Source organism: Arachis ipaensis, chromosome B2 (assembly GCF_059453495.1).
Source record: "Arachis ipaensis isolate K30076 ecotype BB chromosome B2, ASM5945349v1, whole genome shotgun sequence".
NCBI lineage: Eukaryota > Viridiplantae > Streptophyta > Magnoliopsida > Fabales > Fabaceae > Arachis > Arachis ipaensis.
Window position 1 is genome coordinate 20,743,649 of NC_142437.1, and position 23,943 is coordinate 20,767,591.

The 23,943-nt window shown below is 35.9% G+C and overlaps 1 protein-coding gene across 4 annotated transcripts; it reads right to left on the reverse strand.

The window, feature by feature from the left end:
- Nucleotides 1-1,731: 1,731 nt before the first annotated feature.
- LOC107625001 (U11/U12 small nuclear ribonucleoprotein 59 kDa protein-like) lies at nt 1,732-23,651 on the reverse strand. 4 transcript variants are annotated; one of them, XM_016327509.3, is made up of 10 exons: nt 12,619-12,833; nt 12,304-12,357; nt 4,921-5,128; nt 4,444-4,786; nt 4,240-4,323; nt 3,559-3,624; nt 3,054-3,126; nt 2,561-2,943; nt 2,270-2,310; nt 1,732-2,052 (listed from the first exon to the last, which is right to left on the reverse strand). In XM_016327509.3, the coding sequence occupies exons 3-10, from the start codon at nt 5,085-5,087 to the stop codon at nt 1,974-1,976; spliced, it is 1,236 nt and encodes a 411-aa protein (XP_016182995.1). In that variant the 5' UTR covers nt 5,088-5,128; nt 12,304-12,357; nt 12,619-12,833; the 3' UTR covers nt 1,732-1,973. The 4 variants fall into 4 exon arrangements, with proteins under 4 accessions (XP_016182995.1, XP_020971290.1, XP_088362538.1 ...); XM_021115631.2 differs by having other exon boundaries at nt 4,921-5,066; nt 12,619-12,822; XM_088506412.1 differs by lacking the exons at nt 12,304-12,357; nt 12,619-12,833 and adding an exon at nt 23,633-23,651 and having other exon boundaries at nt 4,921-5,103.
- Nucleotides 23,652-23,943: the final 292 nt, after the last annotated feature.

Below are 23,943 nucleotides of genomic sequence, written 5' to 3' on the forward strand. Positions count from 1 at the left end.
CTCATCCACCCTCCCGACTGGGTGTTCTGTCGGTTTTCTTCTCACATGTCCAAACCACCTGAGATGCGATTCAACCATCTTTTCCACAATGGGTGCTACTCCAACTCTCTCCCTTATATCTTCGTTCCTTATTTTATCCAATTGCATATGACCACTCATCCATCTCAACATCTTCATCTCTGTCACATTCAACTTATGTTCGTGCTCTCCTTTGGCCGCCCAACACTCTGTACCATAAAGTATAGCCGGTCTTATAGTAGTGCGATAGAATTTACCTTTAAATTTTAAAGGCACTTTTTTGTCGCATATAAAACCAGATGCACTCCGCCATTTTGACCAACCTGCTTGGATCCTATGATTTACATCATGTTCAATCTCTCCATTATCCTGTATGATGCATCTAAGATACTTAAAACTTTTAACTTTTGGTAGGATATTTTCTCTAATCTTCACCTCTATATTAGGGTTTTCCCTTCTCAGACTGAACTTACATTCCATATATTCCGTCTTGCTACGGCTTATGCGCAGACCATATACTTCTAAAGCTTCTCTTCTTAAGTCCAACTTTTTATTTAGGTCTTCCCTTGACTCTCCCATAAGGACGATATCATCGGCAAAAAGCATGCACGATGACACGGGCTCTTGGATGTGCTCTGTGAGTACTTCCAAGACTAATGTGAAAAGATATGGACTTAAGGATGATCCCTGGCATAATCCTATACTAATAGAAAATTCCTTTGTCACACCACCTTAGGTCTTCACACTAGTTGTGACCCCATCATACATGTCTTTAATTGTACGAATATATGTTATCTTTACTTTCCTCTTTTCTAAAACCTTCCATAAGACTTCCTTTGACATCCTATCGTATGCTTTTTCCAAATCAATAAACACCATATGTAGATCCCTTTTATTACTACGATACCTCTCCATCATCCTTCTTAACAGGTATATCGCTTCGGTGGTGGATCTGCCTGTCATAAATCCAAATTGATTTTCTTTTACTTGTGTCTCTTTTCTCAACTTCCGTTCTATCACCATTTCCCATAACTTCATGGTATGACTCATGAGCTTGATCCCTCTATAGTTTTTGCAACTTTGTATATCCCCTTATTCTTGTAGATAGGTACCAAGGTGTTTTTTCTCCACTCATCAGGCATCTTCTTTGACTTTAAAATCTCATTAAAAAACTTGGTTAACCAGTTGATGCTTTTCCCTCCAAAACCCTTCCAAACCTCAATCGGAATATTATCAAGTCCTACTACCCTGCCATTTTTCATCTGCTTTAGAACCTTTTTTACTTCGAAGTCTCAAATCCTTCGATAGTAGTCAAAATTTTGATATTCTTTCCTTGTACATAACCGACCAAGACTTGGAAGAGTCTTCTGTCCTTCATTAAATAACTCGTAGAAGTAGATCTTCCACCTTTTATTAATCTTCTCCTCTTGAGCCAGCACCTCTTCATCCTTATCCTTTTTGCACTTAACCTAATACAAATCTCTCGTTCTTCTTTCACGATCCTTATACCTTTTTCTCCTTTCCACTTTACCGCTTCAAGTGAAAAAAAAATTCAGAGATTAAACCATTCCTCGAGTGTGTGCAACTAATTTAGCCGATAGTTTGTATTTAATTTTGGTACACCATTCCACGTCCCAAAAAAACATTTGATATAAATGGCAGTGAAGAAGGAATAATACAACTTTTCATCAGATTGCATCACCTCTGCAATTTTGAAAAATGATTCTGAAATTATTTTTTCATTTATTTACTGTATATTCAACAATATTATGCTATGGTCTTTGATTTGAATAAAATACTTACAAATGATTGGTTGCATACAAAAGATTACTACAATATACATTTCACCCACACATTAATACCTGGCTGGTCATGAACACAGTTCATACTTCATAGGTAGCAAAACAACACTAATCATCTGAAATTTTTACACAAAATTGGCAATGAATTAGCAATCATTTGGGTTTGACCAAGTAAGAAGCCCATATCTCGTTGGCTGGAGGAGGAGGTTGAACCCAGTGCCCTGGTATGCGGCTGTTCGAAGTGGGGCACCAAAACAAAAAGGGGTTAAAAACAGATTAGTGAAATACAGAGTTAACATGTTAAACATAAGTGTAAATTCTTTTTTTGGATGAGATTTATGCGTGGAATTAAATTGATATCATCCCTTAATTTTAAGGGTATACCAACCAAATTAACCCAAATAATGAAGAATTAGCAGAAAAGCTTCATTTTTTTTCTTATTTCTTACCTTCCTCCTGGTCTGATATAGGCATCCCACCCTCTTCTAACCTGCATGAGATCATTCAGAAAAAATTCTTAATAATCAATAAATCAAAATGAATGTATGAATGGATTAAATTTAAGCACGTAAAAAGGGGGGAAATAGTATTATTAGGCTATTAGTGTATCAATGAAGTAAAAGTAGCAGTCTTCACTACTAAAGAATTCAACTGATAACATACAAATTCTGAAGAGATAAAGAAGAAAAGGTAATATGCATTAAGAATTAAAAATTTGATGATAAAGTAGTTGAAAATACCTCAATAAGCGTTCCCATGTCATTGTTGCTGCCATGATAATAATGATAGAACTCAATAGGTAAATTTGCCAAAGGATCATATGTTCCTCCACTACTCTGTCCTTCTGAAGCAATTTTACTGGATTTATACTCAACAGCATCAGATCCCTCTTCAGGCACCTTATCAACCGTTTTCTCTTTGTTCTCCTCAACTTTAGTGTCAGTGCTACTTTCTTTTGAGAGCATCCCTTGATTTTTGCTAGCTTTCCTGGATTCTTCAGCAGTTGCTATCGCATCTTTAGCAGCAACTGTTTCCGCTGCAGCCAAAGCTTCACGCTCCTCTTCTTCCACTGCAGCCTGAACTCTCTCAAGAAACTTGTCATCCTCCTCAGGAAGAAAATGGCCTGCATAATTTGTAAAGAACCAAGGTCGCGTCAAGTATGAAAGAAACTGAATGTTACATTATATATATATATATATATACACACACACATTTATATTACACTTCAGTCACCTTGTTTTTTCAACTTTTGAATCCTTATGGAGCGTAATTCTTGAAGCTTCTCCACAACCAAGAGCATTTCAAGCTGTGATGTGAAATAATGTAATGTAACAAAATCAATCAACACCCAAAAGTATGGAGTAAGTAGTGTGGGATAAAAAATAAAATGATTCATGTTGATAGAATAAACATACAGCTAGATGGGGAAATTTCTACAAAAGATTCGAAAGTAAAAAATTGGACTTGTGGCAAAGAAAGAGGCAATGGATGCCTTTGACAAAGACAACAACATGAAAAGGAACTACAGGACAAAAGAACAGAACATGATGGTAAACTGCTAAGGAGCCTAGCATGATGGAAAGGATTCACATAACTTAGGTAGTCAGTAGACACGAGATATAAAAGTCATCACATAACATTGGTGAATTCTATAGAACATTTGACAAGTTATTCAAAGTTAACATAAACCACAATTTAACAATGATTTACCAGTCATTTGTACGAAAAGGAAGTTTACCTCAGCCTCTAATTTCCTCTTCTCTTCTTTGGCTTTAATCTTAGCAATTTCCTTCATCTTTTCCACCTGCAAAAGACATGTTTTAGACATCCCTAAGACATGTATAAATTGCAGTTCAAACTGAAGCAACTGATAATATATCTATACTAATCAAATGTGCAAACAGATTACACAATTACTCAATTTCACCATTTCTCACATCTCACTAAGAAACTAATAAAGAAAAAATAGCAGCAAAAGAAGCAATAGCATATAGCATGTAAACAATTTGAAGCAATACACAGAAATATGTTATTGGAAATATTATGAACTGAAAGTTTTACAACTTAGCTGCTCTCTTAATCCTGAAAAATAGCATATAAATAATATTGTAGCAACATGTTGACTATAATTATGTGTAATGAGGATTTGAAAAACATAAAAAATATATATATATATAAAAGTAAAAAATTGAGAAGTTAAATTTCTAGCCATTCATATATAGCCACCAAGCCACCGATTAATCCTTGAATTTTGCCAAAGACCGCAATCATATATCTGTTTTTGAGAATCATGTGATTCATATTTTGGCATAAATTAATTCATGCAGACAGCAGACATGCTTTTCCTCTTTAGCCTTGCAACAGCAAAAGCTCACTAGCAAATTCAAAGTAAAAAGTATGCAGGCAAAAACATCAATACCTTGCAGTTTGCAACATCCTTAGAAATCTCCCTTGCTCTCCATTCATCAGCTTCTCGGTCAATGCAATAAAATTCCTCCTGCTCCTATATTTTTTATTTTTTGATAAAGAAAGGACCAAAGAGCCAAACATAGAAACAGGTTTCAAGAAACGGCTACAATAAAAGGGCAATGAAAATATCTCACAAAAACAAAGAAAAAGTAACCTTTGCCAGCATTTCTGCAATACGCTTCCTTTTCTTCTTCCGCCAGCGCTTATTTCTTTTGGATTTGTACACTTTATTCGCAAACCTTGCAGCCGCAGATTTCTCCTCCCATGGACTTGCTTCATCCGCAACATATCTGAATGGCTCCAGCTGAGATCTTAGCTTTGACATCAAATAATTAGCTGCTTCAACTGCCAACGATTCTTGGGATTCTATATTAACCCTTCTGTCTTGCAAACATTCTAGAAAACCAGGCAGGTAAGGTTCATTAGATCCATGTTTCACATCTTCTAAAGACACTTTACCATCTTTGATCATCATCAACATCTCTAGCTCCTTTTGCCTAAGAAAAACAGCAAGTTTATAATTTTGATAAGAATATAATTAACTAGCTTACAGCATAAAAGCTATTAATTTTGGAGAAACATTAAGTTTAAAAAAGTGAAAGTAATATATGAAGCCAAAATAAAAACATACATTGCCTTTGCAAGATTAAGAGTGTCCTGCAATTCTCTGAGGCGTTCACAAACATTTCGGTTTTGCCAAAATGAACTTGAATTTGGTGGATCAGGAGGTAACATTGGAAACTGAGGAGGTCCAAGAGGATGAGGTGGTGGCACATACTGAAAATGAAATGGATTCATTTCTTTCAAGTATGCACTACTCCTTGATTAAGAGACTAACCCTAAATAAATAAATAACCAAAAGAAGAAAAAAAAATCACCAGATAAAACCAAAACAAGCCATGATATTCATAATCAAACTAAGAAATATTGAAATAACTTGTTTCATTCCAAACTGATAGAATCATAAAATTACCAAAAAAACAGATTCATAACACTGTAGATTTTTCAATTGAGCGCTCCTGCCAAACTGGGATCCCATTATGCATGATTTCCCATAGAAATTTTTTGTTCTTAAATTCTAAATAAATAATTTAATGTTCATAATTTTTTTCTAAAGATAGGTTATTTTATTTAATTAGCAATTAAATATAAGCTAAAGAGAACAACAGCAACGTTAAAAATGGGAATTTTCACGATATGATAGTTTCTAACAATCACAAAACAGATGAGCTTATCCATCATCAAAACACTAGAACTAATCAAGCTTCTTCAGATGCATTCATGGCGAAACGAGCTTCTTCGATGGGTGACAGCGGCTGACTAGCAAGTTTCGAGCTTTCTATAGCTCCAAACTAGGTGTGCGGCCCTATTCCTCTTTTTTGTCTCTCTGGCTCTTTGAAATTCTTCAAAGAGATTATCCAACCATTTCCAAGTTTCCACGTCAGAGTCTGGTACTGGAAGTTCAGCTAATATTCTAAGCAAGGTTCTGAGAACCGGACCGGTCATCGAACCGTTTTAGTTACTGGTTCATTGGTTTATTGGTCCAACCGGTCTAACCGTAGTTTAACCGAAAAAACCGTTTTAAAATAAAATAATAAATAAATTATAAATAAACATCCTAAAATATAACTCAACCTATTTTTTGTCTCATGACAACACTATCATTCAAACAACATAATCATTGAATACAATGCAAAGCTACTTATTCATTGAGATCTCACATTATACAAACAACTTTCACGACTTAAGTTCACATTTTCAGCAAACAATTGTAACCAATGTTATTTTTTCTTTTACGATGATATGTACAAAACTACAAACTAACTGGAAATAGATATGAGCTTAGATGCATGATTATGTAGTGTAGTGAGGTGAATTTTTGTCTCTTTGTTAACATGAGATTATACAATGCTCCCCCTGTGAATTTGTCTCCAAGAAACATTATAATATTCATGAATTCACAAAATGTTTACTCTAGGGAACCAGAGAGCATAGATACTGGACTAGGCAAGTAATGCTTAACTACATTGAATAAATTTGCATGGCCTTGACATGACTTTGACTAATAACACAGATACAAATATGCATTGAAATAACCCCAATCATAAACACCATTACCAAATTAAATAAAAAATTAACCAAAAATCACCTTGCAAATCAAAAACTCAATCTCTTGAACTCAATAATTACATCCGATATCCAACTAAATAATTGCATCACAGTTATCATAAATTGATTTCAAAGCCTAGAAGCAGAGTGAAATTAAAAACATGAAGCATATAATAAATCAAAAGATCACCAATAGCAAGTTTTTTAATAAGAACAGAAGTTAAGAACAATGAAAAATGAAAAAAGATTCAACAGTTTTCAACCCAATTTTAATAAAGCTCATCACAATGATTAACAACAACAAAAAGTAATGAAGGAACAGTGAATCAGTAACAGGCAGTGCAAATTTAAAATTTAAAAGTTATCAATTTAAAATTTATCATCAAATACAATCAGTGAGCAAAGCCAATCAACCAAGCACTAACTAAGTATTCTGTTCTGATTCTGTGACTAAGAAGCAACAAATTCAGCCACAAAAGTTACAGCAACAAATTTAACAAATCCAAGTAAAGTCCCAATTTACAGTAACATTTAGATTAGCAACAAGGCAAATTTGATTAGCAATTCAGCAACATGCAAAAATACAGGGAGAAGGGAAATCTGAAAAAGAGAGAACAGGGAAGGATGGTGCAGGGACTCACCAACGGTCGACGGCGAGTCGGCGACCACCCCACGGAAGGCGACGAAGCAAGAGACAACCCCACGAGTTGCTTCTGCCGCCGGCAACGAGACAGACGAACCACGAGATGCCAGTGACTGAGACAAGACTCGAGTGAGACTGGGAGGCAGAATCGAGCAGAGACAACCACGGACGACGAGCAGCAACCAACACGCACAGCTCGAGCACTCACTGGCGGAGGGAGGCGCGAGCAGCCGAGCACAGAGGAGAACGGCGAGATGCGAGCACCCAACGTGGAGGATCCGGCGAGAGGCCCGAGAGCACGAAGACAGAAGTTCTTGAATGCGATGGACGGCGGCAGCAGTCTCTCACTCCGACAGACGGCGACAACTATTGGTGGAGGCTAGGGTTTGCTTTCTTTGGTGGAGGCTAGCGCAATTTGCTCTTTGCTGAAGGAAGGAGTTGGAGAAGGGGGAATGGGGGATAACCAAGGTTTTGAAAACCGGACCGGTCATCGAACCGTTCTAGTCACTGGTTCACTGGTTTATTGGTCTAACCGGTCCAACCAGTGGTTCAACCGGAAAAACCGTTCTAGAATAAAATAATAAATAAATTATAAATAAACATCCTAAAATATAATTACAGTATAATATAAATCTTAAAATATCTTCGAAATTTAAAACACTACATAAAATATCATCAACCTAATCTACATGATCTTATCAAAATACAAACTCAAAAATTAAATAGTAAAAAAACATATCTAAATATTAAATTCCAACATCATGATTTATCAATCATCAAAATCCACAAGAACTTGTTGCAAATTTGCTTCGGTGGATTAGGATTAGGATTAGCAGCATCATTCGAAATTAATAAAAGTTTTATTAATCTCTATTTGATTAATACTATTATCCAAAACTGAAATTAATAAAAAGTTTTATTAGTTAAAACAAAATTAAAGACCAGCCACAGCACAATGAAAAATCAAAAAATTATCAACATGACCATATCTAAATTCTGCCACCAACATTCAGCAACAAACAAAGCCAGCAAAACCAGCAATAATTAGGAGCCAGCAACTACAAATCAAAGCAAAACCAGTAACTACAAAACAAAGAAGTATCCATAACCAGATACAAAATTAAAGACTAGCCATAGCACATTGAAAAATCAAAAAATTATCAAGATGAGCATATCTAAATTCTGCCACCAACATTCAGCAACAAACAAAGAAATAAAAACAGCAGGACATTCAGCAGCAAAAACACCAGTACCAACAGCATTCAGCATTCAGCAACAAAAATTATCATTCAGCAACAAACAGGGCATTCAACAACAAAAATTAGCATTCAACAACAAAGTGTGATCTTATCAAAATACAATCTCAAAAGTTAAATAGTAAAAAGAAATACATAAATATTAAAAACCAACATGAAGATTTATCAATCATCAAAATCCATAAATTAGAACCTTGTGACTGACTATTATTCGAACTAGGTGGATTAGGATTAGCAGAATCATTTGAATTAGGAGGATTGGCAAACGAATTATTACTCAAACAGGCATTATAAGCAACTGCTTCTTGATTAATACTTTCATCCATAACTAAATTCAATAAACCATAATCCAAATTAAAAACAGCAACAGAACGGCTAGAAATCCAATAATCATCCATAAGACCATAGAACAGAATCAGTAACAAATCCATTACTCAATTTCAGAAACAAATCCATTACTCAATTTCAGAATCAGTAACAAATCAGTAACAAAAGCACATATTAGAACAGAATCAGTAACATATCAGAAATCAATCACTAACTTCAGAGTTCAGATTCACAAATCCCTAATTTCAGAAATTGCATATTTGAGTAATTTGAAATTTCAGAGTTCAGACCACTAACCTTGACTGAGAAATTATAAAAGCTAGAAATTATAAAACCAATCAGAAATATGGTTAAAGCATTTCATCAAACATGTTGAGTGCGGTAAAATTAAAATGAAATAAGAGAATCCAAAGCTTAATTTCAATGTGATAGAGAAGAGAACAAAACTATTGTAACTTTAATTTAATCTATGAAAAAATCCAAACCACTACCAAATCAAATAATTACTTATTGTAGTAGAAATCAGAAGTTGCAGAGTTTGAAGAAGAGTATTGGTGTTGTCTGTTGTGTGAGTGTATTGTCTGGTGGCTGGTTTAGGGAACTCACGGCGGGGACAACAGAGAGCAGTTCGACGAGTGGAGCACGCGGGTTGGTTGCAGAGTTTGAAGCAGAGCAACGTGGCTTCCAGACGAACGCGAACGGTGAACGACGAGCGAACGCGAACGGCGAAGAACGCGAACGAAGACGCGAACGTGAACGGCAAACAAACGGCGACAGAAGCGTGGCTGAGCAGACAAAGACGACGGACGCCGAGCTCGAGGAAGCAACCGCGATCGGTGACAGCGAACAGGGGTTGAAGACTTCGAGCACGAGGGAAGCTAGATGACGGATGGCGAGCTTTGAGTGCGACGGACGGCAGCAGTATGCCCCTCCTTGTGGCGGTGGTGTAGGCTTACAGTGCTAGGGTTTTGTGGTTAGGTTTGTGATTTCTCTGATTGAAAGAAAGAAAGGGAGAACGGGAGAAAAGAAACGAAGGAGCTTCCCTTTTTGTGTAAACCGGCCGGGTTCCGGTTCAGTCTGACCGGCCGGTTCTCATCCGGTTCAACGGTTTTTAGTTGGTTTTTTTATTGTCGGTTTTATATGCCTGACCGGACCGTTAATACAGTCGGTTCACGGTTAAATCGGTCCGACCGGCCGGTCCGGTCCGGTTTTCAGAACATTGGGGATAACGCGTGCTTTCTGCCTTTCAAGGAAGGAAACGACGTCGTTTTCTGTAAACTGGCCGGGTTCCGGTCCGGTCCGACCTGCCGGTAACTGGCCGGTTCAACGATTTTTAAGCGGTTTTTGATTTTGTAGGTTTACACACTGGACCGGACCGTTTTCTTTGCCGGTTCTCAGTTGAACCGGTTTGACTGGCCGGTCCGGTCCGATTTTCATCCGATACAATTTCATATTAATTCTTCGGTTCAGTTTGGTTCAATTTTTTTACCGAGTCAAACCAAACCAAACCAAACCAATTCGGTTTTTTCAGTTTTTCAATTAATTCAAAAAATTATCTTGTTTTAATCATCTAATCGTATCTAAGTGTGCTAAAATCCAAGGTTACAAGAACCGAACCGATCATTGAACCGTCAAGTGACAAGTTCAATGGTTCAATGATCTAACCGGGGTCGAATAATGATTGATCCGGTTTAATTAAATATACAATAAAATTATTAAAAATTCAATATATAATTTCAGATATTCAAATTCAATAATCTTTTATTTCAAAATTTCATAATGTTCATAATTTATCACTAAAAATTTACAAAATAAAAATTTTTTTAATTGATTTCTAAGTTCAAATCAAGTAGTTAGCAATAATAGTCACCACATCAGCGACAAAAATTCGGAACAAAAAGTTTAACAATAACTTCTAATAATCAAGTATTCAAAAACTTTTAAGGAAAAATAGACAAAAGTACACCCGGATCTTCACACGGTGGACAGATGTATCCCCAATTTTTTAATGAGTCATTTGTACACACCTATATAAAACTCTGTTGTCAATTCTACTCTTTCGTGACCTGAGTAATTTTTCAGGCGATGGTGGAGGCCAGGTGGCACGGTATTGTGTGATGTGGCCATTTTAGGTGACACAATGAAAAATAGAATTTTTACATTATTAAATTTTGTTAAAATAAATATATGAAAAGGGCATAATGGAACCACTATTCATCCTCTTCCTTCTCCAATTCCTTCAAACCCTAAGAACCCTAACAGAGGGTGAAAAAATTGGGGCTTCATTTTCTTCATGTTCCTCTGTAGATCATTTTCCTGTCTAGTATTAGGGGTTTGTAAACTCTAATGTATCAAAATGTCACACTCTCATCGAAGGAAGAATATACCTCATGCTTGTGCCAGTGGTTGTGGTGGCTCGTCTTCTGCGCCAAAGAATAGGAAGAAAAAAAAGTTCGACTACAACAATAGCAAGTGTCTACATGGATTTGACGCAATGGTGCTTGAGTCTGCTACAGAGTGGAACCCTAGAAGATTGTTTCTTCGTTGTCCGTTATGGGAGGTATGTAAATTCTGATTTTGTTTATGATGACAAATGCTGTGAATCTTATGTGAAATGGTTGAAATTGTCGTCGGATTCTTGATGCAAGAAGGTTGAATTGAGGTGTGATTATTTTATTTGGGCTGATGAAGTTGTTGATACTGAAAAAGATTGTGGGATTCAAGAGCAAAGTGAAGAAAGAAAATGGAGGTCTGCAGAAGAAAGCAACTGAAAGGTAGAAGAAATGAAGATGTTGCAGACAATTGATAGGATTAATCAAGGGTTAATAAGTATGTTTGCTTAGGGATAAGATCTATAGAGGAAAATAAAGAGAATGAAGCCCCAATTTTTTCCACTCTCTGTTTAGGGTTCTTAGGGTTCGAAGGAATTGGAGAAGAAAGAGAATGAACAATGGTTCCATTATGTCCTTCTCTTATATTTATTTCTACCAAATTTAACAATGTAATAATTTTATTTTCCACTATGTCACTTAAAATGGCCACATCACACAATACCGTACCACTTGGCCTCCACCACCGCCGAAAAAATTACTCGGGCCACATAAGGGTAGAATTGACAACGGAATTTTATATTGGTGTGTACAAATGACTCATTAAAAAATTTGAGGGTACATCTATCGTGTGAAAATCCGAGTATACTTTTGTCTATTTTTCCAACTTTTAATAAGAGCATCATTTCTATTTACTGAATAGTAAAAATCCTCAAACCAAACATCATACAATTGTAACACAAAACAAAGTTTAATTCAATTACAAATTTCTAAATCTGCTGAATATAAGAGAGCCAAAGCATATATCCATATTTAGTTTTGGGGATTCTAATCCATTAATCAACAACATTTTCTGACTTTTGACTCCAAATTAAACTGAAAACATATCAGCAACAAAAACTAAATTGAATCCAATTCCATTCAAATTAAATTGAATTCAAAATCACACCAGCATTCAACAAATTAAATAAATAATCCAATTCCAAGCTCAGAACACAAACTCAGCTCACAATCTTAAAATTAATGGAAAAAAAAGATGAACCCAAAATTAATTTAACAGTAACTGAAGAACCCACGGCGATGATATAGGGAGTCAGGGAAGAACGAAAGGTTGGAGGCGAGGAGCTTACCGTCGACGACCTCGAAGAAGCAAACGGCAACACATTATCACTCGTGGCGGAGAACTGAGAGGCGAGCAGAGAGGCGATTTGGGCGGCGAACCAGTGACAGAGACAAAGTAGACGAACCGTGAAGTATCAAGGAGAGGGACGCGGGTGAGGTGACCTACGCTGGTTGCGTGACAAACAACCGAGAGAAGAAGCACTGAAGAAGCATTGAAGATTGAAGAATAAATCAATAAAATTTTTAAAAATAAAACTGACGAAGCACTGAAGAAAGCAAGCAGCAAGCAGTCGCTAGTGAGGGAGGAGCCGAGGAGTGCTTACCGATGAGGTGAGCAACGGCGAGGTGACCAAAGAGGCGAGCGACAAGATGAGCGACGTGCGAAGGTGAGGTGGGCGACGCGAGCGACGTGCGATGTGTCTGAACAGAAATTCCACAGCGAGAAGAGGGCGAGTGGCAGCTACTGGTGGTGGTGGCTGGAGTCGTTGTCTCTGATAGGGTTTAGCAAGGGGTACAGTGCAGTTTGGGAAGTCAGAGAAGGGGGGTTTTATTTTTTCTTTTATATACAATTTTAAAAATCGGAAATCTTTAAAAAAATCGAACGGTTCAATTGGTTCACTAATTAACCGTCAATTTAACCGATTCTTTCACCGATTTTTTGTCAATAATTTTTTATTTGAACTGAATCGGTCAAGTGACCAATTTTCGATTGAACCAGTCAATTCGGTTCAATTTTTAGAACCATGCTAAAATCACAAATTAGAACAAAAAAAATAAAAACAAAATAAAAACCCTAAATAAAAAATAAAAACACAAAACAAATAATCATAAAAATAATTATAATAAAAAATCAGAATAGAAGATACAATTAGAATCAAGAAGAAATAATAAGATCCAAAATGCTAAACAAAAATCGTGACCAAAAACAAATAATCATAACCAAAAATCAAAACAACAAATCAGAACATAAACAAATATCATATTAGAACCAAAAAACAAAACTAACAACAAATAACCAAATCCAAAAAATAATTTAGAACTTCATATCACAGAAATATGAAGCCGAGGCGCTGCAAACTATCAAGACAACGACATTGTGAACTGCAAAGTGAGAAGAGTGAACAAAGAAGAATCAAATCCAAAAAATAATTTAGAACTTCAAATCACAGAGATATGAAGACGAGGCACTGCGAACTATGAAGACAACGACACTGTGAACTGCAAAGTGAGAAGAAGAAGGCGTTGCAATTTGAGAAGGCGACAGTGATACAAACTGAGAAGACGATGACAAATTAAACTCGGAAGACAACAACGCTGTGGCAGTGATACAAACTGAGAAGATGACAACAAATAAAACTCGGAAGACGATAACGCTTCGAAAAGATGCATCGACAGACGCAGACGAAAACAGGGTTACTGGACGGCTAGACGGCGATGATAGAAAAAAGTAGAGGACTACAAGTCTGTGACTGAAATAGGAGGGTGCAGCTGTGAGACTGTGACTGTGAGTGAGAGAGCACAGAGCAGTTTTTGTCATTTGGGCATGAGGGAGAAGTGAGAGAGGTCGTGTGCACTAGGGGGTGTTCACAGTTCGGTTTGGTTCAGTTTTTTAGGAAAAAGTCATCCGATCCAATCGTTTAATTAAATTGCGGTTCGGTTTTGTAACACCCCGTTAACCTTAGTCTTACCTCTAGCCGTAAAGTAAAGAATAACAAAGTGCCACGACAGTTCTAAAGCTTATAATATATATATAACTAGAAGCCCGATGAAGGAATAAAGCTCAAAGTCACATAAAGCGGAATTACGAAACGCAAAGCGTTCACACACGATAACTAAACGCGTAGGTACGGATAGAACAAGACAATATATATATATATATATATATATATATATATATATAAGTGTGAAATACCAAAAAGAGGACTAGTCACAGCCTGCGGAGTTTAAGCTGGCTAGTCAAATTGAATACAACAAAGTGTTGAAGTTTAACACAGCTTATACAACTTATCTCTCAAATCAAGCCTCTAAGGCCATAAAGTCTAAGATAAAAAGGTGAGACAAAGTACTACAACAAAATAATCAAAATACCATAATAGATCATAAGATCCTCCGCTCCGTCACCATCTCGCAACTCACTGAGGTGGGTTACGACCTGCATCTGAAAAACAATAACAACATATGGTATGAGAACCGGAAGTTCTCAGTATGGTAACAGTGCCCGATATATAAGATGTAAGGTTCCGGGACGCCAAAGGCAATCCTAGAACATCACACCGATACAGATATTCAAGCTTAGAATAAATAAATAACTTAAACCATAAACAGGGTATTCTATCTTAAGGGATTTCTTACTAACATAGCACCGCTGTCCCACGGCCTTCGCCAGCCTAACCTCCATGCGATCACATCGCCACCGCCTACCGAGCCTCCTCAATCCCAGAAGAAAACACAAGTAATGCAGACAAGGAAAGCACAAGTAAAGTACATGTACAGTAAATATAACAATTAGCAAGTAAACATGTGATTCATTTAGGTATAACAGAATTTAAGCAAAGCACACAAACAGGTAGAAGATACAAATGATGAATGCCTTTCCTATTGGCTCATGATATCACTTGTCGGTCCATAAATGTCAACCCAACACATCATCCTGGATGTAGCCTTCCTGCCACGCCCAGAGATATAGGCTCGGCACACTCATGCAGTAGAGAAATATGCCACGACGGAGATATAAGCTCCGCACACTCATGCAGCAGGGAGTCTGCTACGCCAGAGATATAGGCTCTGCACACTCATGCAACAAGGAAGGAAACAACAACAACTGTCTTATCATAAATCATTCCAAAGATATAGTGTTGGGCACACTCTTACAGCAGAAAAACTGCCACGCCAGAGATATAGGCTCCGCACACTCATATAATCCAATAAATTCATCATTCCCTTCCAAGTTCTCAACTCATCATAACCATCATTGGTTTCCAACTTCTCAAATTCATCATAAGCACTCCTATTTCTCAAAAATCTCTTCAACCCTATATTTCACAACTCAACCTTCACCCATTCAAGCTAGGATTTACATGGACCTTCCAAAAACCTATGTCACCGGCTTTAAACTCATAACTAAAAATACCTTTTTTAATCCTTTATTGTTTTCTCCTTGATTCAAGACCCTAAACTGGCAAGAAGATTTTAAACAAGTATTACGGAAGTTTGCAAGCTTGCTGGGAAGGTAAAACGGTTAAAAACAAGGTTTTCATCGAAAAATAGGGTAGTGTACGTACGCATAGGGTTGTGCGTACACACGCCCAGAAGAGTTTGCCCAGCTTGTACGTATGCATGATGTTGTGCGTATGCACAACTTGCAAATTTCACAGAGTGTGTGCGCACCAGAGTGTGCGAACACTCTTAATAGTAGGCATATCCCTGTGTGTGCGTGCGCATCAGAGTGTACGTACGCACATTTTCTAAAAATCACAGGGTGTGCGTGCGCACAAGCCAAAACATGGCCCCTGTTTAGAGCACGCGCACAGCAATGTGTGTGCGCATACAAACTAGAACTCAATTTCTGCAACATCAACGAAATTAGATTTTTGACACCAACTTTCAACAATCATATCTTTTTCTACAAAATTTCAATTTCCACAAAATCTATACCGTTTTAAAGTTCTTTAAATCATCTTTAATTTGATTGAAAATTTAATCAATTTCAAAAACTGTAGCTCAAGATATGATCCGCCAAAGTTGGCCTTAAAACCCATTTTTACCAAAAATTCTAAAAACTCAATTTTACCAAACTCTCAATTTAAAACCAAATCAAAGCCTACTTAATCATCATAAAACACCACCACACACAACAACTTACCACTTCATATCATTTCCATCAATTCCACACCTAATCCACTCAACCATTACACCATAAATCACTACAAATCCATAATTTCCAATTCAATCATTAATCAACACTCATAATCATTATTCACAATTCTCACCACTCCATTTCTAACATCACAAACACTATCTTCACAACATTACATCATTATGCTCATCAACATCCATCATCACATATAATAATCATCAACACTCATTATCATCATAATCATATATTGCACATTCTAATATTCCATATACTCCTCTTCATCATACGACATAATTTCATATATAATTAAGCATACACCAACATCATTCAATCATATCTTATGGTCTACTAGTCTAAGTGTCCAAAAACATTACATATTACATAAAGAAAACTGAAACCATACATTGGTCGATCCCCAATATGCACAACACACCAAAACATGGATTCCAACAAGATCAACAAGCTTCAAGTACCAACACCAATTCCAAAACTCACCAACTATCAAGCTATATACATATAACATACCAAGAATCAACACTATAGGTATCCAAAACATCAAACCATAAGAGTTTGAAGTGACTTACCTTACCCAAAGATATTAGGGGCAACACCCAACAATATTCCAATGCTAGATCACCCCTAAACAAACAAAATCACAAAATTTACTCAAAAACCACACCCAAAAATGCAGAATTATTAGGGCTGGAAAACTGGAACTTGAGTTTCAATTTCTACCAACAAAGCTTAGCTAGAAATGAAGAGATCGACAAGAGCTTTGTGTGACCGCAAACAGCTCGTCAATCGGAGTACTGTAGCTCAAGTTATGGCTCCCAGAAGGTGACAATGAATAGTGACACCCCTTTTCTTCTCCTTTCTCTCTCAATCCACGTTTCTCTCTCTCTTTGGTGGTGAAAATGAGCTGAAAGCTCATTTAATGAGCATACATATGTTGCGCCTTGGACCCGGTCCAACCCGTTAGCGTTTTTGGTCTGTTTGACCCACTTTGGGTCAAAACCTTTAAAATTAGCATCCGATTTTCAATTCTAAATTATTCTTGTCCTTTCAAAACAATAAATTAATTTTTAAAATCTTATTTTTTTTCCAAAATACGCGGTACCAGACAGACTAGAGCCGGTACTATCGGCTTAAGCACCGGTACACATTTTTACAAAGATTTTTCGTAAAAGATACATTTTCCAACTCAGAAAAATTCATTGAATTCAAATTTCACCTTTTTATTTTCAAAATAACATTTCTATATTTTTGAACCTATTCCGAGAAGTTAAATTATTATTTTATTAAAGTAATTTTACGTGAAAACTCTGGTTCTTACATCCTCCCCTCCTAATTAAGAATTTTGTCCCCAAAATTCGAATCGCGTGATATATCCTTCGCAAAGCGTTCTACTATCAACGTTGTCGACCCAAACAAGTCGTCAAAGCACCTCATCCACCGTCGTCCTACCATGTCGATGCTCCCTCTCGCCTTCCGCTGCGTCACTCTGATTATCGTCATTAAGAATCCAAAATTTTTCCTTAAACCAAATACTGATTTTGTAACATTTTTCAAAACCTCCAAAACAAGTTCAATCTAAACCAGTTCAATACTAAAGTTTTTACAAAAGACTCAAAAATAATTTATTCTTAAATCAATTACTTTAAATCATGAGTTTTCTTAAATTCATTAAAATCCTTAAATCAGAACCTTTCAATTTGAATCCCTTTTGATAAGTTAAGTTTCAAACCAAATCCACAAATTAATGAAATCATAGAACTCACTTTTCTTTCAAACCATATCATTTAAACCAAGAGTTCCCACCTAGTTTCAAAACCAAATCTTTTAAACCAAAAGTTTAAAACCAAATTTGAAAATCATTCTAAACTTTAAAACTTTTTCAACAAGATTCAAGCCATACCGGTTAGAAATTGAAAATCATAATTAAAAATCGCAAAAGCATCAGTCGGTACTTCCCTTGCCACTAGTGCTGGACTGCACCCATCAACCGATATGCCGCAAACTCCACGAACAGATTTTTTGGAACATGCTGAGCTCGTAACGCATAGGCTAGGTTAGTCATCTTCACTACCTCTCCGTTAACGTGATCGACCTCGTCCGTGAGTTGCCATTCAGGTTTCCTTTCCACACCAAACAATCTATATCAAGGTGATCAGTCTCAATATCTCAAGCTCAGTGCTTCAATTATCCCCAAAGGCACTCACAAACAAGCATGCTATGCATATCAAACAGATATCCTAAATAGCACGAAAGAAAAATGACCCAGAGTATGCAACGAAGCACAATCGGTCCATCCCTTAAGCTCACGAGGACGAACCACTCTATTACCACTTAATGTAACACCCCGTTACCCTAAGCCTTACCTCTAGCCGTAAAGCAAAGAATAACAAAGTGCCACGACAGTTCTAAAGCTTAATATATATATATAACTAGAAGCCCGATGAAGGAATAAAGCTCAAAGTCGCGTAAAGCGGAATTACGAAACGCGAAACGTTCACACATGATAACTAAACGTATAGGTACGGACAGAACAAGACATTATATATATATATATATATATATATATATATATATATATATATATATATATATATACCAAAAAGAAGACTAGTCACAGCCTGCAAAGTTTAAGCCGTCTAGTCAAACTGAATACAACAGAATTTTGAAGTTTAACACAGCTTATACAACTTATCTATCAAATCAAGCCTCTAAGGCCATAAAAAACAACAAAATTGAAAATCGAACCAAACCATAAAAAACAACAAAATGTGACTTTTTTTAATTATTTTTTGGTATGGTTGGTTAGTTTTGTTCGGTTTGGATCGGTTTTGAACACCCCTAGTGTGCGCTGCGACATGAGTAAGAGGGAGGGAGTGTATTAGGATTTAGGTTAAATGGGGATATTTTGTCAAGTTATATTATATGCAGTTATATATGCTGGTTAGGTTTAGTTTAGTTCAGATTTTTTTGTGACAACCGAAAATCGAACCGAACCGAACAAAAAACTGCAAAAAAATTTTTTTACAGTTTTTTCAATTTTTAATGTGTTCAATTTTTGTATTTTTTTTGTTCGATTGATCAGTTTTGTTTGCCCCTAACTGATTCTTCCAATTGATTATATTTGGATGCACATCAGGTTAACACTGTGAATCCTTTGATTGAGCTTTTGTGGAATCCTATTGTACATGATTTTCCATAGAAAAGTTTTGTTCTTTAGTTAGTATCTTAGTTACCAAATTGAAGACTACCGAGACTTTTGTCTACATTGCTCTAGTAATTGCTCTAATAAGGGATGGAAGAGCTGATAAGCCAATGGATATGCCGAAAAGACTGAGTATTGCGAGTTCTTCTCTCTTGACCAGGTAAGTATGTCTTCTTCATCTGAGATAGGAGTCTGAAGAATATGTTGTGTCAAATTGTGAACTAAAACTTGCTGAATTGTTTGGTATTTTCACTGTCTGTCTGATATAATTAAGTCTGAAACCTAGATAAGTTGTTGATTTGGGCTTGAAAAAAAGGATTTTTAATGGGGCTAAATTGTTTGAGCCAAAAGCCTTCATATATTCTAACTTGATTATCTCTCCCTATTCTCCACAAAATACTTTTGTCAAGTACTTTCTTATCTTCTAGCAAACTCCTCCAATCTCGTAAGGGATTTATTCCAATGTCACCTTTTAGAAAGGTAGAATACCTAAAATACTTACTTTGGTATACTTCAAAGGATAGAGAGTGCTATTTAGTTCGCAATCTCCAGTCCTGTTTTTCCAAAAGTGTTAAATTAGACACTTTTAAATTCTTAAAGTTCAATCCGTCTTGAGCTTTCGATCTGCTGACTATCTCTCAACTAACCCATTGTAAATTTTATTAGAACATCAAACAAGTTTTGATCAGATTTCTAGTTGAGTCGAAAAACATTATAGATAAATTCTTTTTTTCTCTTATTTTTTTAATTAAAAGGTCAAAGTTCAATTCTCTTGTCGATCAGACGACACCCGGATTTGAACAGGGAAAAAGCCTTTCCATTCTCCTTTGACCCCACAAAAACTATAGGACAACCCTATGAATTTCATAAGTCTCAATAAGCTTAAAGCAACTAAGACTACAAAAAAAGATAACTAAGGCTTAAATTGTTTTGTAGTTGGAGGTTACTTGACTAGTAACCATGGAGAGATAAAGTGCTTTAATGGTGATGTTAAAAAGGCAACCATAGCTAGAGAGATTATACTCTAAAGCTTGGAAGATGCAAGTCTGTTGTTATTAGAAGAAGTTGGTGTCATAGCTAAAAAGGTTATTGTGATAGTTAATTACAAAGATATTGTTGATTAGATTAAAAAAAAAAAGAGAACACTAGCGGTTCTTGAGAAAGAAAACAAAGAATAAAATGCACATTTTTCAACATATGAAAGTGGTATACAGGGAGGACAAATGGTCTCATGCCAAGGATCAATGGGAGCAGATTGCTTTGAACATAGCTAGTAGGTAGACACAATGGATCCAACTTGTTGTTCATAAGTCAGGTGATATGTGCATTCACAAATAAAGGATAAAGCAAGGTGCTTAGTAATATAAGGTGTCTTCATTTAATATATGCATGTATGTGGTTAGTGAGTCATGAAATTGTGCTGGTTTGTAATGTTAGGTGGGTAAGTGTTACTAATAGAATATGAGATATGTTGAATGTGTTAAGTTAGATTCAATGCCTGTGTAATCTAATTCTTCTTGATGGTATTGTTCAAAATTATTAGATTCATAAAAAACTCTTTTGTAATTCTCTCTCTTGGGTCAAGACTTTTACTATTGATATAAAAGAAAAAAGAGACAACTATGGTTCTAACGTTGTAGCTTCTTACGAGGTCCAAGAGGATAAGGTGGTGATACATACTAAAAATGAATCAGATTCATTTTTTTCAAGCATACACTACTTCGTTATTCGGACACTAACTCTAAATAAATAAACAACCAAAAGAAGAAACAAAATCAACAAATAAAACCAAAACAAACCATGATATTCATAATCAAACTAGGAAATATTGAAATAACTTCATTCCAAACAAATAGAATCATAAAATTACCAAAATTTTGAGATTCATAACACTGTAAATTGCATCTCTCAAGTAACCTATAAAGAGGTTCAATGTCAAGCATGTAAAACAATGAAACCATAAGAGTAACACTAACGATTTAGTTCCAAAATCACCTCCGTAAATCTATGTTGCATGGATACTACTAATAAATACTCAAGAACTATTTTTGTTAATGAAAAATGGCAGAACGAAGTAGGAAACTAACCTTGACACCGTTCTAAGGCGGCTCTCTAGTTCGACGATCGCGTTCTGTGCGGTAGTGCATTCTAATTGGGCAGCTCACAGTCACTATCATTGATGTTGTAAACTCGTTTGGGGGATGTATTTGATCCGATTGAGCTTCTTTTCTTTTTGACAACTTTTCTATTTGGGCCTACGCAAGCATGGCTAGAGAGGTTATACTCTAAGGATTGGAAGATGCAACTCAGTTCTTGTTAGAAGAAGTTGGTGTCATAGCCAAGGATGTTACTGTGATAGTTAATTACAAAGATATTGTTGACTAGATTAAAGTAATGGAGGATACTAGCTGGGAGTTACGGTTCTTGAGAAACGAAACAAAGAATAAAATCCACATATTTCAACATATGAAAGTGGTATACAAGGACGACCAATGGTTTCAGACCAATGATCAATGGGAGCAGATTGCTTTGAACATAGCTAGTAGGTAAACACAATGGATCCAACCGTGGAGTTCATAAATCAAATGATATGTGCATTCACAATTAAAGGATAAAGGTGATTAGTTATATAAAGTGTCTTCATGTAATATATGCATGTATGTGGTTGGTGAGTCATGAAATTGTGGCTAGTTTGTAATGTTAGGTGGGTAGGTCTTACTAATAGAATTGGAGATATGTTGAATGTGCTGAGATATGTTGAATGTGCTAAGTTGGATTCAATGTCCGTGTAATTTAATTTTCCTTGATAGTATTGTCTGGGATCATTATATTCATGAAGAATTCTTTTGTAATTCTTCCTCTTGGGTCAAGACTTTTACGAATGATCTAAAAAAAAAAGAGACAACCAGGACTCCAATGTTGCAGCTTCTTAGGAGGTCCATGAGGATGAGGTGGTGGAATAGATTGAAAATAAAATGGATTCATTTCCTTTAGGCATACACGACTCTGTGATTCAAAGACTAACTCTAAATAAATATATAAAAAAAGAAGAATCAAAATCAACAAATAAAACTAAAACAAACCATGATTTTCATAATCAAACTAGAAAAAATTGAAATAACTTCATTCCAAACACAAATAGAATCTTAAAATTACCAAAACGCTGAGAGTTTCATAACACTATAAATTCCTTCTCTCAAGTTACCCAAAAAGAAGTTCAACGTCAAGCATGTCAAACAATGAAACCATAAGAGTAATGCTAAGGATTTAGTTCCAAAATCACCTCTATAAATCTATGTCGCATAGATACTACTGATAAATATTGAAGAACTCTTTTTGTAAATGAAAAATGGTAGAACGAAGTAGGAAACTAACCTCAACGCCGTTCTAAGGTGGCTTTCTAGTTCGACGACCGCGTTCGGTGCGGTAGTGCGTTCCGATTGGGTAGCTCAAAGTCATTATCACTGATGTTGTATACTCATTTTTGGGCTGTGTTTGGGCCGATTGGGCTTCTTTTCTTTTTGACAAAATTTTTATTTGGACCTACGCAAGCATGGCTAGAGAGATTATACTCTAAGGATTGGAAGATGCAACTCAGTTTTTGTTAGAAGAAGTTAGTGTCATAGCCAAAGAGGTTACTATGATAATTAATTATAAAGATATTATTGACTAGATTGAAGGAATAGAGTACACTAGCTGGGAGTTACCATTCTTGGGAAACAAAACAAAAAATAAAATCCACATTTTCAACATGTGAAAATGGTATACAAGGACGACAAATGGTTTCAGGCCAAGGATCAATGGGAGCATATTGCTTTGAACATAGCCAGTAGGTGGACACAATGGATCCAACTGTGAAGTTCATGAATCAAATGATATGCACATTCACAATTAAAGGATAAAGATGCTTAGTAATATAAGGTGTCTTCGTGTAATATATGCATGTTTGGGTTGGTGAGTCATGAAATTGTGCTAGTTTGTATTGTTAGGTTGGGAGGTGTTACTTGTAGACTGAGAGATATATTGAATGTGCTGAGTTAGATTCAATGTTCATGTAATATAATTTTTCTTGATAATATTGTCCAGGATTATTATATTAAAAAAGAACTCTTTTGTAATTCTCCATCTTGGGTCAAGACTTTTACGAACGATCTAAAAAAAAAGAGACAACCAGGTTCCAATGTTGCAACTTCTTAGGAGGTCCAAGAGGATGAGGTGGAGGAATAAATTGAAAATGAATTGGATTCATTTCTTTCAAACATACACTACTTTGTGATTCAGAGACTAACTCTAAATAAATAAATAACCAAAAGAAGAAACAAAATCAACAAACCAAAACAAACCATGATATTCGTAATCAAACTAGGAAATATTGAAATAACTTCATTCCAAACAAATAGAATCATAAAATTACCAAAACACTGAGATTTATAACATTTTAAATTCCTTCTCTCAAGTTACCTATAAAGAGGTTCACATCAAACATGTAAAACAATGAAACCATAAGAGTAACGCTAATTAATTCGTTCCAAAATCACCTCCTTAAATCTATGTTGCATGGATATTACTAATAAA

What these genes read in the sequence shown, in the direction of transcription:
- LOC107625001 (XM_088506412.1), bottom strand. Translation starts at nt 5,087, where the DNA reads ATGAATCCATTTCATTTTCAGTATGTGCCACCACCTCATCCTCTTGGA. An exon ending in AGAGGAAATTAGAGGCTGAG is followed by an intron (nt 3,127 to 3,558) that starts GTAAACTTCCTT and finishes TTCACATCACAG; the next exon opens with CTTGAAATGCTCTTGGTTGT. An exon ending in TATATCAGACCAGGAGGAAG is followed by an intron (nt 2,053 to 2,269) that starts GTAAGAAATAAG and finishes CACTTCGAACAG; the next exon opens with CCGCATACCAGGGCACTGGG.